This window comes from Mixophyes fleayi, chromosome 8 (genome assembly GCF_038048845.1).
Source record: "Mixophyes fleayi isolate aMixFle1 chromosome 8, aMixFle1.hap1, whole genome shotgun sequence".
Lineage (NCBI taxonomy): Eukaryota > Metazoa > Chordata > Amphibia > Anura > Limnodynastidae > Mixophyes > Mixophyes fleayi.
The window spans coordinates 87,798,505-87,817,635 of NC_134409.1; the positions used below are offsets into that span (position 1 = coordinate 87,798,505).

General features: G+C 42.6%; 1 protein-coding gene across 11 annotated transcripts in view; it reads left to right on the plus strand.

Annotated features, from left to right (window-relative positions):
• The window catches only part of DMC1 (DNA meiotic recombinase 1), a 326,134-nt gene extending 311,115 nt beyond the window's left edge, over window positions 1–15,019 (plus strand). For all 11 annotated transcript variants that reach the window (XM_075182845.1, XM_075182850.1, XM_075182852.1 and 8 more), the window contains one exon: window positions 14,738–15,019. In XM_075182845.1, the coding sequence (XP_075038946.1) occupies window positions 14,738–14,807 (70 nt within the window). In that variant the 3' untranslated portion in view covers window positions 14,808–15,019. The remainder of the gene's footprint in view (window positions 1–14,737) is intronic.
• Window positions 15,020–19,131: the final 4,112 nt, after the last annotated feature.

Genomic DNA, 19,131 nt, shown 5'->3' on the forward strand with positions numbered 1-19,131 from the left:
CGCATCTGCCTGCGCTGCTCCCTTTTCCTTAGCGCTCTCCTTTTGCTTCAATCCCACCTCGGTTAATGTAAATATATCCACAAAATTACCCTTAACGATTTCCTTCCGTGTTTGTTTCGGTAAGTGACCTGCCACTGCTCCTAAATCACAACCCACAGCCGCGCCTCCCTGTATGAATAAATTCTCCTTATGCGACTCCACCTGCCCCAGCCTCTTCTTTACCACATCTACCCCGGGGCCCACTAGCTTCTTCTTCCTCCTATCATCCCTTACTACCCGCAGCTGTTCCTTCAACGCTTTATACATCCCCTCACCTTCTGATTTGGATGAACTATCGTCACTTGCACTGTCACCCCCACCCCCTTGATCCCTATAAACATCCCTAGCATTAACATTTGCATTATCTACATCGTCATCATCAATTACATCACAGTTTTGCACAAAGTTATTATTTATCTCACCATTCCCTTGCGATGTGATGAATGTCGCTGTGGCTGCTCTGGACATGGCATCAGCAACATCTTGTGCACCGCTGGCTGCGCTGGGCATGGCGTCAGCTCTCTGTTGTACCTTCTCCTGTAATCCAATGAATGTCCTTTTGGCCGCGCTGGGCATGGTGTCGACTGCAAATGTTGCACCGCCTGCTGCGCTGGACATGGCGCCAGCCTTTTGGCGTACCTTTCCCTGCGAGGCGAATGTCTTTTTGGCTGCGCTGGAAATGGCGTCAGCTTTAACTGAATACACCGGCATCTGCGCTGGGCATGGCGCTATCTGTCCGTTGCACATCTGTTGGAGTCCCGCTGGACAGGGCGTGAACTCTGCAATGTCCATCCATAGGTGTCCTGCTGGGCGTGGCATTTGCTCCTGTGGTGCTGTGTCTTCTTGCGTGATATTCCATGTGTGGTTGCTGTTCATGCTCGCGTGGCCATGACACGCCCAGCCTCGCAGTAGATTGCTGTCTGACTGCATAGCTATCCGATCTCCAATGACTGTTGCGATTGCAACAATGACAACCCTCGTCCTGCTGATAAATGAGCCTGGGTGGTGAACGATACACTGGGGGCCTTCCGGACATTTGCAGTCTTTCATAGAGGTGCGCAGGCAAGCCTTGGTTCCTTGATGCTCCGTGATAGCCCACATAACGGTCGTCTGCCTGCATTAGTGTATATCTTGTAGCTGCAAGGGGTGTTGATTTGGGATGCCGGTCATATAGCTGTGTTTGCATCATGCATGCCCATGAGCCTGGTGTCTCTGCATTGTAAAGGTATTCCCTCTGCACTGCCCCCTGGGAATGAGCTGATGGTGTGCTTCCTGCTGCTGATAGTGTACTATTCGCTTGGGATGCTGGGGTTAAGGATAAACTTAATTGCTGCAGCCCCCCAGAGTCACAATCATCCTCCTCTGCAACTGTAGTCCCTGCCTGTACATTCTGCCTAATGCAAGTCTTATTGGAATCAGCAGCACCACACACCCCTTTCTTTTGCTTGGCAATCCTGCTTTTGTTCCTTTGCTGCATTGCTGCTTGTCCTGCATTCAAGTTCTTTCCCCTTTTAGTTTTCTTGCTTTGCCTTTGCTTTAAATGTTTTTGACCCTTCTCCAGCACCGTAGCTGTTGCCTCACTGAAACCATGTGACTCCACGATCGAGCTGCCTGGCTGCAAGCTGGGCAGAATCTGCTCACTCTCCTCGCTCCTGAAACGCTTTGGAGGGATCCTATTTCTTGCTGGCCGGTGCTCCATGCTTCCACAGTATCTGTGCAGGTAAGTAAACACAAAGACCCCCACGTGCAGGCTGCAAACAATTCTATATATGTGCGGAGTGAAAACGAAACCACTGCTCCCACGTGCAGACTGAAAACTATTGTACCCACTTCCTCCCCCCTTCCCCTCTTAATACCCTCGCTCCGTCCCACCTCTTGACCTGCCCCCACCTTTCCCTGAGTGGCTACCTGCACCACTCAGGTGTGAAACGCAGGACGGACCTCCCTGTCCGCTCCTCCCCCTTACCTTCATGCTCCTCACGTGGCCCACCTGGCATCCATCCCCCCTTATCCCTCTTCGGTGCCATTGCTGCACCTGTGATTCCTTTAAGAAGTTATGCGGAGCCAATGCTATCAGTTCCAGCTCAGGAATGCCACACTTCCGATCCCAAGAAACAAAGAACAGATGGTACTTCTCTGTGTTGAATATACAAAAAGTCACACAGCTGCATAGGATGGCAATAATTCCATTCTAAATATATGAGAGCAATCAAATATGAATCTTAACATGTTTCTCCGTTCAAACTAATGGGTTCTTCAGAAGGTACCTTACAGTTGGAATACCTTCAAAATAATTCTTACGCAAGGCTCTTCTTTTGTTCTAGGCATTTAAAATGAGGCGGTATTAAAAGTTACAAGAAACTGAATGCAGAAGACATAGATTAAATAGAAAGTAAACTCCTACGAAGTACACATTCAGGACCATAACTAGGGCCCTGAATCTAAAGGAAATGTGGTAGCTGAATGTATGTTTTGCTCCATTTATATTGGTTAGGAAGAATATAACCACTTAGAAGTCCACTTAGATTGTCTGTTAAATAAAAATAAGTGCAAAGGAAATTGGCATAGTAGTTCCTTGAACAATAACTGTTAGGGATAAGAGGATAAGTAGTCCCAGCAGTGTAAGGGAGTTCAAACTTACACCTCAGCTCAAACAGGCTTTAATGCTGCCAGTTGGTTCCTGGTGTGGTGTTATGCCGTATTTGGTGGTTAGTCAATACATGACCCCCTTCTCAAGCCTTGTCAAGACAACCTTTGTATGATTTTTGACAATATAGAGGTCATCCAAGCTACGTTTTCCTGGTTGTACTTGACTAAATCCAGGAATATAACCTTTCCTAGATTGTTACCATCCAAGGTTGGGATGACTTTTCTTTCACTCCACCTTTTACAACTCTTTCCTAATGTTCCCCTACTACATGCCTGCTTACCCAGCCAAGTCACAGTCACTGCCTCCTGCGACAAAACTAAGCACTACCCATATGGTCAGGCAGCTGGCTGCTTAGCTGGCCAATAGGAGTTTGCGATGATCCAAACTTGCTTCCTTTAACTGCTAACTGTGGAGAGACCGATAAATACGGAGGAGCTGGTAATGAAATGAAGTGGATTATAATTTAGTAAATTCTAGCCCACTGTTTGGCTGTGCTAGCCTGACTTACGACTTGTAGACTTGTAGCTAGTTGACTTTCATCTTCCCAACCTCGTGATGTTCTTGACAGAGTTCCAATCCCTGGCTGCTGATGTTGATGTGCCTATTCTGAAATAATGCATCCCAGATTTCATCCCCTCACAGCCTAAAGCTTGCACGCATCTCTTAAAAATGGTTGTGAATTGAAACCTGGTTCACGCGGATATACCAGTGTGCACTAGAAAAACGTCTTTCGCCACTACTGGGCACACTGGCTCCAGGTGCTTTCTTAGGTGCACCCACCTCTCACAACCTAGCTGATCTGTCTAGAATTTGTGTATCTTGTAGAGTATTATATCAACTGACACAACAACATTTTTTAACAGCAAACCCATGCTCATTGACCTACTGGTTCCTGACATTAGTTCACTGACCTGGAATGCCTCACTGAATTCCATACTAAAAGCAGTTTTAAACAATGTAATTTCTCCTTTGGTATTATATACTGCTGGCACAATACACACTAAATTCTTTAATCTTTCTACCGTCACTGGATTCTGGTGGTGTCACTTTTGGATGTCGGTCCTGGCCCACCCTCATTGTGGTACAGACTACAAAGGTATCCGCCCTTGTGTTTTGCATCCGCTTTACTATACAGCCTATAGAAAAATAAAATGGCAACCAACATGGTGCTAACACTGGCCCTGGATTCCTGCTCTTCATTGCCCAGAAATGCTATCAACATATGTAGGGGGTACTTACTACTTACCCTCCAAAATCCTCACTGTCTGAAAATATGTCCGTTTTTCCAAGGCTGTACTATAGGCTCTCTATGTTGTTGGTGCCACTCGCATATACTGGAATGACTGCCAAAGATGGGAGGGGGGAATGCTTATTAGCTATCATGTTCTGCTCACCAAAAATGTGTTTAGTTGTGAATGTAATACTATGCAACAAGCATATTGCCACTAACCACCTCAGCAATTGGATGACTGGTGGGGGTGAGGAAGATTGATTGTTAATGGCTTGCACCACCACTAAACTGTCGCACCAAAACTTGTGCCCCCAAATCTTCACTGCCACCACTAATGGAAACAGCCCCTGCACTTCTAAATTCCCAGCCAGTCCCTTAATGGCGCACTATTTTCTGCATAAATACTCACTGAAACCTGTAGCCCCTGCTGCGTCAATAAACAGCTGTGGTTAGGAAGCGCTGCACTAGGACATATAAGAAAGCCATTGAACTGCTGGATGAATAACAGCCCCAGCAAGGATTGCATCTGTGCTAATGTGACCTTCGCTCCACGGCAAAAGCAAATCATCTTACCAAGCTTTGCTACCTTTTCTATTGGGAGCCTGTACTCCATCCAGCCTCTGTGTCAATCTCAATACCTAAGTAAGATATTACATACTTGAGGCCATCAAGTCTGCAATCTACCATGCAATAGGAATGACAAAGTCCCCAAGAATGTGCTCAAGCTCCCCCAACAAGCAACACACTGCCCATGCTAGCAAAAAAATCATCTAGGTAATGGGCAACTAATTTTGAACCGGTGTGGGCTTTCATGCAGGAATGAGCTAAATGCCTCAAAGTATGCACATGATATGGCACAGTCCATCAGAAAGCATTTGTCCACAGAGAGTTTCCATTGAACCTAAACCCCATGAGCTTAAAAACGATGTAATTGTAGTTGCATCAGTTGAAATGCAGACTATGTCCAGCTTTACCAAGAGCCCCCTTGCCATGTTTCCTAACCATCCTGGCTCCCTAGAGAATGTGTCATTAACTGACGTCTCCTCTGGGAAAGGCAATTGCTGAATGAGCCTGAACTTCTCAACTTCCTTCTTGGGCACCAAGCCCAGTAGTAAGATTGCTCACCAATGAAAGGCCTATTTAACAAGCCAGCAATTCAGTCCAGCATCAGCTTCTTGATAACCTTTTCCCAGACGACACTTGACTGTTCATTGATGGACTTCAGATTTCTATAATTACCCACTGAGGAATTGATCTTTGTAACTGCAATCCTCAACCAGTTCCTAAAATATGTATGCAGTAATTTGTCTTCTTTGGGATTTGGGTAGCTAGCAAGCTACACCAACATCCTGCTCAAGTTCACCGGGTTAGCTGTCTTTGCTTGGCATGATTACTTTGAGTATCTTGGGTAACTAGAGTATCTTGAGAATCTAGTTGCCTGGCTGCCCTTCCTTTTTTGTGTATTCCTTTGCGGATTGGTTTCCGTTGTAGAATATACAAGCTTTCCTAAACCTACATCACCATACTTGGACAAGCATCTCTGCACTACTTCTCTGATTAAACAGGACATTGCAATTAGGTAATTATTTTAATTACCTAATTTTTTGCTATTTTACTTATAAATCCCAATGCTTGCCAAAATATTTTTCTTTCTCTCTTTTCATGGCATTATCTTTAAGACTATATCATCCCTCACCTATCCCAGGGGCGCACGCAGGATTGTTAGGGGTTTCCCCCCCTGCACCGAAAAACCCCCCCAAAAAACTGTGAGAGAGCTGCTGCGTTTCGGCAGCACCGTACTATACAGCAGCCGCGGCGCTGTCAAAGAAGCGTCCGCGGCGGTGCTGTATACAATACAGCACCACCACGGACGCTTCTTTGACACCGCCGCGGCTGCTGTATAGTACAGTGCCATATGTAGGAGCACTTTGTTAGCGGAGGGGTTTCTGGAGATCCAGAAACCCCCCCTGATGCGCCACTGCATCCTGCAACACAAACCTCTGTCAACATTGCCCCTTCATTACTTCACTCACCTCTAGTTAACGCTCATGAACTCTTTTCCTATTTAAATTCAATAACTTTAACAGCCTCACCCTGTCGCCAGAAACTAAAAGGACACACATCTTGCAATCATCTTTCCTACCTTTCTTCCTCCCTGCTTCTATTAGCTGGTGATATATCACCTAATCCAGGTCCTCCTCACTTCTACCACACACATATATCTGAACGCTACAGAAATCCAGCAAAACCTCAAATGCATCATCTGCCTCCCCTCTCTTCCAAAGTCCTTTAAATGTGCCCTTTGGAATGCATGCTCTGTTTGTAACAAACTTACCTCCGTACACTATCTCATCCTCTCAAAAAACCTAAACCTTCTAGCAATAACAGAAACATGGCTCACGCAATCAGACTATCACAATCTGCCTGCAGCTTGCTGATTTGTATTGGCAGCTCCTGCCTCCAGGACTATTAGACTTTATTATTTGTGTTTCTTTTTATGTGTTGCAGCAGTACCTCTATTCACAGTGGTGCTGCTATTGTGCCTGCTTCTAGTCCCTTAGGAGTTAACCCTGCTGCACTAATTATCTCTGGCACCTGGCTGTTCCCTATGTATAGCTGTCTCTCCCAGCATTCATTGCTGGTTATTGATGTTACACTCTGTGGTCACATCCTGTTATTCTTTGCTTACCTGTATCATCTGTGAACCTAGTAATTACCTCTGCATTTCCCTGCACTTGCTGCCTGGAATCTTTCCATACCTCCTGTTTACCTGCAACTGCCGCATACCTGGTAATTCTGCGAAGCTCATTATTACATCTTCTGTTCATACTCTTTAGCAAATAAACATTGAATGTTTTTCACCTTATTCGTTGCTCCTTAGCTGTATTCCTGCATTCATTCGTGACACAGACACTACCTCACCTGCAGCCCTTTCACATGGTGGTCTCCATTTCACCCACACCCCCAGACCAGGAGGCAGACAAGGAAGTGGAGTTGGACTACTTCTCTCCCCACAGTGCACATTCACAGTTCTACCAAATGTCCCATCACTCACGTTCACATCTTTTAAAGTACACACTGTCAGGATTTTTAACCCGTTCTCTATGCGTGTTGCTGTCATCTATTGCCCCCCTGGACCACACAAACAATTTCTTGAACACTTCTCTGCATGGCTACCTCATGTTTTATCCTCTGACATCCCCACCAACATCATGGATGATTTCAACATCCCTATTTCTAATCCACGTTCCAATGCTGCTTCCAAACTACTCTCTCTAACATCCTTGACCTCTCCCAGTGGATTGAATCTTCAATTCATCAGGATGGCCACTGTTTTTATCTTGTTTTCTCTAGACTATGCTCAGTTTCTGATTTACTTAACACTTCTTTCCCCCTCATCACCTTATTAACTACTCGCTCACCCCCAGTTCTTTACCCTCCCCAGTGTCAAACTTTTCCAAGCCTCCTAACAACCGCAGGAATATCAACTCTATTGATCTTCAACAGTTTTCCACCTCTCTCCAACACCTACTCTCCCCAATTTCTACATTCTCCTCTGCTGATCGGGCAGTACCCCATTTTCACCAAACCTTAGCAACTGCCCTTGATCAAGTGGTTCCAGCGACACTACATACTCCGCGTAGACTTCTTTGCCAACCGTGGCACACTAAAGTAACACAAACTCTACAAAAACTCTCTCGTAAAGCAGAACGTTACTGGCGTAAATTTTGTACCACTAATGATTTCATCACATATACTGGTACCTACCACTGCTATAGAAATTCTCTGGACATTGCAAAACAAACATACTTCCAATATCTCATCTATGCTCAGGCCTCTAACCCCAAATGACTTTTTAACACATTTAAATCTCTTCTCAATCCTCCCACCCCAAACCCTCCGACTACCATCAGTGCTGAGGATCTTGCTTCCTATTTCAAGGACAAAATTGATAAGATCAGACTTGAAATGGTATCCAGCTCAATTCCTTTGTAGCACCCTCTGACACTCTTTCTTCATTTGATCCCACAAATGAAGAAGACGTTTCTACTGTCTTCTCATCTTCCTACTACTGTCTTCTCATCTTCCTACTCTACCTCCTGTCATCTTGATCCCATTCCCTGAACAAATTGGTAAGTCCCTGTCTCCTGTGCTTATTCCACCTCTAACTAAAATCTGTAATCTATCTCTCTACTGGTATTTTTCCATCACTATTCAAGCATGCAGTGATTACTCCTATTTGAAAATACCATAATTCTGACCCAAACTCTCTCTCAAATTACTGCCCCATCTCTCAGCTCCCAAGCCTTCCAAGCTTCTTGAGAGAATAGCCTACACTCACCTCACACACTTTCTTAAAGCAAACAACCTACTGGATTCTCTTCAGTCAAGCTTTCGCTCTCAACACTCCACAGAGACTGCACTAACCAAGGTTGTCAATGATTTCATCACAGCAAAAACTGAAGGCCATTATTCTCTTCTAATTCTCCTGCATCTCTCTGCTGCATTTGATATTGTTGACCACTCTCTCCTCATACAACCGCTGCAATCCCTAGGTCTTGAAAGCACTGTCCTATCCTGGTTCTCATCCTACCTATCTAAATCGCTCTTTCAGTGTTAATTTCTCTGGATCCACCTCTGCGCCGCTTCCTTTATCAGTTGGAGTACCACAAGGCTCAGTCCTAGGTCCTCTGCTATTCTCTATCTACACCACTTCTCTTGGAAAACTAATAAGCTCCTTTGGATTTCAGTATCATCTCTATGCGGATGATACACAAATCTATCTATCCTCTCCTGATCTTTCACCATCTGTGTTATCTCACGTTACTGATAGTCTTTCTACCACTTCATCTTGGATGTCATCTCGCAAACTCAAACTCAATTTTTCTAAAACTGAATTAATAATATTCCCACCCAAAAGCAGAAGCTTCCTGCCTGACATTTCTATTTCTGTTGATAACATGACCATAAATCTCACCCCGCAAGCTTGATGCCTAGGTGTAATCCTTGACTCACAACTATCATTTATTCCCCACATTGACTCTATATCTAAATCATGTTACATACATCTAGAGAACATTTCCAGAATACGCACATATCTCACACAAGACACTGCAAAAACCTTAATTCATGTAATTATTAAAGTAATTCTATCGTTTCCAAATAAGCATTGCCCAAGCGATTGTATTTGTGTGGTTCCGAAGCACAAGCAATTTATTTAGCAAAAACAATTTGTTTAGCAGTTCAATAAATAAGTACAATACAGTACAATATAGCCGATACATGATACCTATTTAAGATCTTACATTAAATCAGGAAAGTATAAAAACACCGAATACATTACATCTTCCTTATAGGTTTCATTCAGGTTCAATGACTGCAGTCCATGCGGTCACATTTCTAGTTTCCAAAAGAAAGAAGAAGAGAAGACAAAAGCCAGTATGCTTGTGTATACTTGTCCAGCTAACACTTAGTAAGTTCTTCATTGGTCCGGGGGGATTAATGGCATTCCAGTTCCTTGCACGTCATAGGTCAGTTCATTTGATCCTTACAGAGGGTGAGGGGAACATCCCCCACCCTATTGTTCCCATAATTTGACTGTGAATGACCAGTTCAAACTGACCTACATAAATGTATTTAAGAGCATTAATCTCTTATTGCTTGTATCTTGCGATCGCTAGATGCGATCGCTATTCCGTCCACACCGGGTTAATGCTGGTGACATAAGCTTTAATATGAGACCAAACTCTTTATCTTTTAAAACACCTGAACCATAAAAACTTTTACTACAGTATTATATATAAATAAATATACAATCTAATACATTTTACTAATAAATGAATGTGGATTGGAACCTTTAATAAATATGAAATATATAAATAACCAAATGTTGTAGTGCGAGTGTGTGCGTATTTTACCGCGTGATAGAGCCATGCCCCGTGTAGCGTGGCATGCTGTGTGCAATCGCACGATAAAACAATATTAACCAATATACTTTTCGTTCATCCAATTATACGACTTTGACATACTTTACATCTCCTGCATCGACTATTGCAATTCCCTCCTTACTGGTCTTCCCAAAATCAGCCTTAAACCCCTACACTCTATTTTGCACGCAGCGTCTAGATTGATTTTCCTTGCAAACCGTTCTTCCTCTGCTGAGGCACTCTGTCAGTCTCTACATTGACTGCCAGTATTTCAACAAATCCAATATAAAATTCTTCTACTAACATACAAGGCCGTCAACAAAATTGCACCGACATACATCTCCTCACTTGTCTCAAAATTTCTCCCGACTCGACATCTTCCGGTCTGCACAAGATCTACGTCTCTCTTCCACTCTCATCACATCCTCACATTCCCGGTCACAGGACTTTTTTCGGGCTGCACCCACTTTGTGGAATTCCCTCCCTCGCACAGTAAGACTTTTCTCTAGTCTTCAAACCTTCAAGTGTTATCTGAAAACCCACTTCTTCAGACAAGCTTATAATATTCCTCAACCTGCATTTTAATCTCCCTAGGTTACCTTTACCACCCTCTACACAGCTAACACAAGACAACAACCCTTTGACCAGCATTGCTGTGTGACTAATTACACAGCCAACTGAATACTTTTTATCTTTGCATTCTAGCTGGTCCAATGTGCAATATGATTTGATGTAGCACATGCCCTTGTGATTCAAACTCCCATTGTACCATAGATTGTAAGCTTCTGAGCAGGGCCCTCTTACCTCTCTGTCTGTGTGTATTACCAAGTATTGTCTTATAAATGTTTGTTCCCAATTGTAAAGCGCTACGGAATTTGCTGGCGATATATAAATAAATGTTGATGATGATGATCTATGTAACATCTGGAGTAAACAAACAACCCTCTCAATCAGTTATATGATTCAGCTTGCACTGTTCCCCTCTCGATAGCCTTCCTTCAAGCCTACCTCATTTAGGGTGAATATCTCTATAAAGGCACCCCACTAATGTTCCTTATGGTCTGCTTTGGTAATTAAGCCACCACTGCACCTAAATCACAAAATAATGCTATGCCCCCTTGTACAAAGCCAAGTGATATTTGCAATGATGTCTACCCAAGCTGTCCCCTAACCAAGTTCACCCCTGGGCCCACTAACTTCTTCCTCTAGCCAAACAGAGAAACAATGTAGGGCGCTGCAATATACCCTTAATATGCTTGTACTGCAGCTCTTCAAAGACACAGTCTGATTCTGTCAAAAGGCAATAAATACATACAAATAGGAAAAGCGCAAAGCCACAAGCATAAAAAATTAATAAAAATAAACAATTTATTATGAGCATAAATTGTTATATACTCGTTCAACATGTAAATAGGATAAGATATAAAGCTTATAAACTGATATAGGCAGTAATTAGCTAATATACAGCTATAAGTAAGCTGACTTCAATAAGTCCAAAGGTATACCCGGATCCAAGGCCAGAAAAAATATATAGATATATGGTACCATATGTGAAAAAAATATACTGCCGTTGCAGAAACCGATCACGGAATGGCACTTGTGCCGAAGATTATATCCTTTTGTGACTCAATCTGTGGCAAATGGTTATATTCCCTGTAACAGTGTCCAGATAACAAGCACCGATAGGTGCAATTTAGCACCAAAAAGTTCAAACAGGTACTTACTTAGCTTTGCTACATAAGCCCGTGGACTTTATCCACCATGAGTAGTTACAGCCACATATCTTCAATCCGATAAAAATGGCAATCCACAGTGAGCTATATCGGCAGTAGTATAAGTCAACCCCGGGGTTGTAAACTGGCCAGTACCCAGTAAGTGGTCTCAGATAACAGTCCTGACGCGTTTTCCGGCGTACCGCCGCTTCATCAGAGGCAAATATAATAGAGAGACTCAACAGCACTTCCTTATATATGTAAGTCTCATCACATGGAACTTGGTCATATGATCGTCAGCTGGTCATCGGAAGTATCCGACAGTCTGACATTCAATGTGGAGATGTCCGAACTCCTTTGTGGAGATGTCCGAACTCCTTTCTGGAGGATTTCACACTTCTAGCCTCACAATATGTAGCTGCTCTTTCAAAATCTTATAAAATTGTTCGGCCTCGGACTAATATGAGCTATCTTAAGCTGAGCTATTGTCTAATTAAACATGTTCATTGCTAACATCACTAAAATTAAAAACATGAGACAATCCTCTCTGCAGTTGTAGTTACATCAGATGTCTTTTCCTTAGCCACACTGGAAGTGGCACCAGCTGTTGACACTGCACTAGACATGACGTTGACTGTGCAGTGTGTGGCTGCTAGAGTCCTCCTGTAATTGGTGTTCACCCGGTACTATCTGTCGGGCAATGCAGTATTAAAGTAATTTTATTGTATTCAAATAAGCATTGCATAGACAATTGTATTGTGTTTCCAACGCAAAGTGATTTATTTTAGCAGATGCAAAGTTTAACAGTTCAATACATGATTATAATATAATACAGTACAGTACAGCCAATACCAAAAGATACATACATACCGCTGCGCTACGCTGCACTCCCACGGGTACCAGTCGACAGTAGTTCACCCTTGAATACTGTGGTCAGAGAATGACTGAAGCTAGTGGGAGCGCAGCTATGATATATATACAATCAGTGTTACAGAGTGAACAATGCAGATGACGTGGCTTGCTTCTATAGGTCCAGACTTCGGGTGGGTCCAGGGTAAACAGGTCATAGGCTAGTTCAAACTAAAGAATCCAAAGGTGGGGGTCATCTCTCCATGGGATGTGCTCCTTTGTTCCCGCCAAGACTCCAGTTACAACTAGTCTATTAGCATTTTATAGTCAGCATCATATTAAAGGTTTATTCCCTAACATCAATAACTAGAGTATGCAATGTGCGATCTCTTCGCCGAATGCACCGGACAGCTGCTGATGTAAAGGGGACTAATATGATATCAGACATGACACATTTCCTTTAACCTGAACCTTAAATAACACTGAGGTGTACATATAATCATAAATCACTGTAGAATAGAATCAATATGAATTATATAAATAAGTGAATGTTGTAATGAGAGTGTGTACGTGCGTATTTTACCGTGCGATCGCAGAATGCCACGTGTAGCGTTGCATACTGAGTGCAATCGACCGATAAAACAATATTAACTAATATACTTTTGTTCATCCAATTATACGACTTCGACAGCAGGCACTGGCTGCTGGCATGTGCACACTCCTCTTGTGCGATACTGGTCGCTACTGTTCATCCCGCTGTCTGCTGTTATCTTGGTGGCGAAGTGAAGGATACTCATTGTAGGCCTTTGTCAGTAGATGGGCACCACGCTCCTGGTACCTCTGCTCCAGGGTTCTGTCTTGATTGCCACCCTTCATCTTGTTGGTATCTGCGTCTGTGTCTGGAGGTGAGAAATACCATGGGACCCAGCAGCAGGGGTGCAGTGTAGGATAATGGGGTTGCAGCATGTCCTGATAACCCAGCCCATCGTAACGTCCACACCTGGCCTTTCCTTGTGCTGGCAATGGAGCCTAGGACTCAATGATGTGATTGTTCGTGTGCGGCAGCCCATTATGGTTGGGCAGTTGCAGGGAGATTCTACAATATTGTGTTGATGCAGTGTAAACCCATGATTTGGGAGTCCCTGTGTTTGTGTAGTGCTGTATATATCCTGTTGTCCCCCTCATCTGTGATAGAGCTTCAGTGGTGGCAAATACACTTTGCAGTGTCATGGAGGGGAGTATAGACTAGCATGTTGGTGTCCGGTTAGGTTGCTGTTCTCCCGTGCAGCTTTTGGATCCTCAGTCATCAAAGGATGGAAAAAAACAGGGTGGTTGTAATACAGCATATGAAGTATTATACTCACTCAAAGCAAAGAATAACTGTTGTCTAAAATACACAGGATAGTTGATGTAAACTTCTGTATGCTCAACAGTGGTATGTGGTGGGTTGGACTGTTTGCATGATTCCAAGTGGGGTAAGAAACTCCCTCTTGTCTGAATGTCCAAGGTCAACTGGTATGTCCTGATGCACCACTTTTTTTGTGTGTTACACACACTAATGCTCTACCTTGTTTAACTAGTGTCTCTTAAAATTGAAAGTTTCCAGTAGGCAACCACACCACCCATTGCCACCAAAGCAGAAACCTCACAACTTCTCTAAACCTGTGGCTTTTTTCACACTATGTATAGTTAACAATGTATATTCATTTTTATACCAGGGAAGCTAGCTAATTTGTCATAATATTGTGGCCTTCATGGCATTTGGACACCTGCATGAAGTTCCAAAAATGTGTCTCTTCTTCCCCAGAAATTGGCCAGCAATAAACCAATACTCCAACTAAATTAAACCCAAAAAGTTCTAGTGACCATATCTTGTCAATATGGTAATTCTTCTGGGGGTAAATGTTTTAAGCTGAGAGTTTTCTGGCGGGTTTGAAAATCCAATCAGATTCTAGCCATCATCTATTTAGTACATTCTACAAAATGACAGCTAGAATCTGATTGGTTGCTATAGGCAACATCTCCACTTTTCAAACTCGCCGGAAAACTCTCAGCTTGATACATTTACCCCCTGGTCTTTATTGCCATTATAGGACATGATGTCAAGTGTTTACTTGGCATACTCTAGGCATATATACATTGTTTTCTGTAAATATGAAAGGCAAGTTAATTTTTAAATATGTTTTGTACCATTAGTTTTTAAGAGACAATTAAAATAAAAATCCATTTAAACATGTATCAATGATTTGAAAGAAAAATGTTAAAGTTACACACTCGGATTTCATATAATACATGTTACTAATAATGTTTACATGTTGTTCTTTGACAGCCCTGAGATGCCAGAAAATGAAGCCACATTTGCAATCACAGCTGGCGGTATCAGTGACGCAAAAGAGTGATAACTGACCTACATCAGAAAAAGAAGACATTTTTCAGGAGATTTAACATATGTTACCATTCCAGTGCATACCATCATATAAACGTATAGACATTATTAAATTTATGACCACATAAAGACCACATAAAGTATTTGCAATATGAATGGTTTCACTGCTTGTTTGCAAAGTTTCCATAAGTATAATTTTAGATAATAAATGTTTGGTTTTATGTACTTCTGTGTGGTTCTAATTTAATGTTCTAGCCAAAAATATAGAATTAAGTAACCTGCATATATTATAGTGGAAACTATCAATTAATTTTTATTCTTTAATTTCCTCATTTTGACTCTGACTAGCAGAAAGGTAAATTTTGAATTCTTCAGACTTGGTGGCTGGAGAATATTCAACTATGTGGAAGCCGTCTGCCCATTGATGAAGCCAGATCTATCATACTGGATGGAGCTGTCCACGAGGACAGGTTTCACCTAAATAATAATTTACCAGGCACCAATGTCTGTAGAATTTGAGGGGCTATGCCATGAGCTTGGCAAGAACATTTGGATTTAAGGGAAATTCCAACTATGAAGCCAAGTTGATTTTAAAAAGGACTTGTCACATCTGAATTAATATACTACCACAATTGAACATTGAAGTGCAATGCATTTAACAGCTTTAGTTTTTTAAAAGTCTTTGGGTTTATATTTCACACTTTTGTCCCAACCTCTCATGTTCCTAATAAGGTTTGCCTCTGCTTTATACCCAGCTGACATTCATCTGCAGTGTCTGCAGATGAAAAAACAGTTCAACTCCAGCGTTACAACTGGAACCAAATCGTATCTTAATGACTCCTGTAATGTCCTTTTCTATCGTCACCAATAAAGATTTTCCGATGCGATCAGTGTGGTTCCAACGTGCAAAGATATTTAACAGAAAAATGAAGCAGAATTACAGCAAAGTATAAGAATGTATAACCAATACATTACGCTTGCGCATTGAATCCAGCGACAGTCTGTAGTCTGTATTGGCAAAGAGAATGTTTCTGGGTCATTGGCTGTATATATGCAGTTTGGATTGTAAAAACCAGTAATGATATCACAATGTATACAAAGATAACACTAAGATCTTTCTTCATTGGCTCAGGGGTCAAGTCAGTCCAATACAATGCAGGTCATAGGTCAGTTCAAATTATGCCTTTCCAAAGGTGGAGGCAACTCACTCCAGCAGCTGCATAGGTGTCTTGCCTTAGGGAACCACCAAAACTCTGGTTTGAACTAACCCTTTAACAAAGTATTTTTGAGTATGAATTTTATACTAATCATAACTAGCGATCGCTTCTCTGATGATACCGGATTACTACTGGTAAAATGTGGATTAATATAAGACCAAACATCATACATTTCTTAGGACCTGAAGAATAAGTGTCTTTAATGTAGGTTTATTTTTGTATAATTAATCTCATAATTCTTAATAATAAAAGAATGTGAGTTGGACCTTTATTAAATGTGAACTATTTACAAATGTAGAAGTGAGTGTAATTGTATTTGCTCTGTTTGCCCTTGCGATTGCGTAATTAAAACAGTGGCATGATGTAGCCAAAATTATTCTGTCTGACCAAAAAAGTTATATGTTGGTCCACAGCTATGGTAAACTTCAGTTAACATTACAAAAAGATGGAGACACATTTGGATTTCCCTATTTTAACATTCTGAAAGAGCTTTAAAAAAGTAAAACATGGGTGTGGGATTGTCAGAGCAGCCATTTAAAATTAGATATTTATGCAATACACATGCTGCATAGTTGTATTGGTTTTAAGATTAATTGAATTTTATATGCCTACAGTCCATACTATGCAACCAGAAAGAATGCATCGTGATCTAATTGCATCCCAATGAGTATTTCATGTCTGATTTAACATGATTACTTATTCGCAGACCTGGTCATCACAAACACACACACACACACACACACACACACACAGGTAAGGTGAAGCTGTTGTGCTGTCTGCTGCAATGCTCAAATGCAAACTCTCTAATTCCTGTCTCAAATCAACTGCCAGGCGCCGTCCCGCGATCTCTCTAGGACGGTCGCCTATGCAGTCTCTCAGCCTAGCAACCAGATGCGTCACTTCCGGCTGCCGGGCCACTGGATACACACGCTAGGCAACGGGACGCTATTATTATTATTATCTCCTGGTGCTAGCGATGACAGCGCCACTGTGCTCTGCTCCCATTGTTCCACCAATGTATTTAAACCACTTCCTGGCTCCTCACCTGTGTCAGGTATCAGGTCTCTACCTGCCCCCAGTGTTTCCAGTGTTCCAGTTCTTGCCTGTTCCTGAATCTTCCTGCCTGCCTGTGACCCTTGTGACCCGGGCCATTTGACTACCTCTTTTGGATCTTCCTGTTGTACTACGCTTTTAGAACGTTACCGACCCAGCTTGTCTCACCATCCCTCCGGATATTCCTTGTGTACCTTCATTGCCAGCACAGATTACCGACCCGGCTTGTCTGACAACTCTTCTCTTGTGACTCGCTATCTGACTCGTGGAAGGACCGCGACCTGCGTGTCTCCTGCGGTGGAGTCCATACCTCCTTGCGGGGGTCCCTGGTGAACGTTAGATTCCACACCTTCTTCCGAGTAGTGCCAGCGATAGCAGGTACACAACATATAGTCGTGACATCAACATAATAGTGAAGAGCACAATATAAAACACATTCAGGGTTGTCATCAGAAACTGTGGGGCCCAGTACAAATTAATATGGCAGGGCCCCCACTCCCCTCTTCAACCCCTGTCGGGTGGACACAGATGTAGAGTGGAGCCATGAAGCCTGGAGCAAGTTCATGCAATGGAACCCTCCCCCACTATTGAAGTGCGCCAGGGGAGTGGGAGTGGCCAGCATGTGGGGGCAATTTGAAGTGCATAAAACAACAATGTCTGACTACCATAAGCTGTAGTAAAATCCCATTTTTTCACTTACGTGAAGAGTAATGGTTATACTGTTTAACTTGTTCTTGACGTGAAGCAGTGGCTCCGAGGCACTGATAGACTGGGAGTGCACTGTGCAATGAAGAAGTAATCGCACTGTGAGCTCCCAGCCTATCAGTTACTGTGTTTTGTACTAAATTCCCTACTATTTGCTGCCCTCCAATACCTGCTACTTCCTAGGACAGCTGCTTAAATTTTGCTCATGCACAAATTATAGGAAAATACATGGGTATATCTTCGGTATATGACAAACAGGAACACGTACTACCAGTTAGTTGTTTACTAATGAAGAAAATTGTGTGTGGAACTGCCCTAGTTAAAGGGACCTACTTATCAAGCCTTAAACCATGCAGAAACTGTTTTTTTCACATAGTTTAGGCATTTTTAAGTGTGTTAGCAATCCAGTCAGAACCTGAAGATTTCATTATTAGGGGTCTGGAGAACCTCCTATCGGAAGTGCTGTCCCAACATAACTTTAATAGTAAATTGCTCCATTAAGACATTTGTCATCGCTGCAATAGTAGCTACTTAACGGGCAAAGTAGCAAATCATGTTAGATAGGCCCAAAGTCACTTGGCAAATTCTGATCCAAAAGCATTAGCAGTAGTAGCAGCTTTATCCACAGTTATTACTGAAACATACAGTACATTTAGATTGCAGCTGTTATCATAAAAATACTTGGGGCCTAATTCATTAGGGCACGTATCTGCTGATTTTGAGCATAAAGTATGAAACATCACTGTGCTCATGCTCATAACTGGCAGATACAGCCCTTTTCCATGCGGCAGCGCACGGAAAGGGCATGTACTACAGCATCCGTGAAAGGGGAGTGATCGGGACTGGGAAGGGGCTTGTGTCCGTAGGTAATGTACAGTGTGGGTGTGCCAAACTCAGACTCATACAGCCATAGCCATAGCAAGCTCTAGGGCCGTGGAAATAACTCTGTCTTTCTGCCCTATCTCTTGCTCCAGCTCTGGGGCTAGTCTAAGTTAGCCAGTGGGTCGGCCGGTCGCCGGCTCTTTACTCTGTTAAAAATTTTATTTTTATTTATTTATTTTAAAAAAACGTGGGGTTCCCCCTCCTAATGGTATTAACCCTAGTGCTGCCAGACTATTGCTGGTTTCTGCAAAATCAGGGGGAAGAAATGCGTGGGGTACCCTGATTTCACAGAAACCAGCACTAGACCAACCAGCCAGGATTGTTGGCACTATACCTGGGGGACATGCAGCAGGAGATCATCATCATCATCATCATCATCAACATTTATTTATATAGTGCCAGGAAATTCGGTAGCGCTTTACAATTGGGGACAAACCATAATAAACAATACTGGGTAAATCAGACAAAGAGGTAACAGAG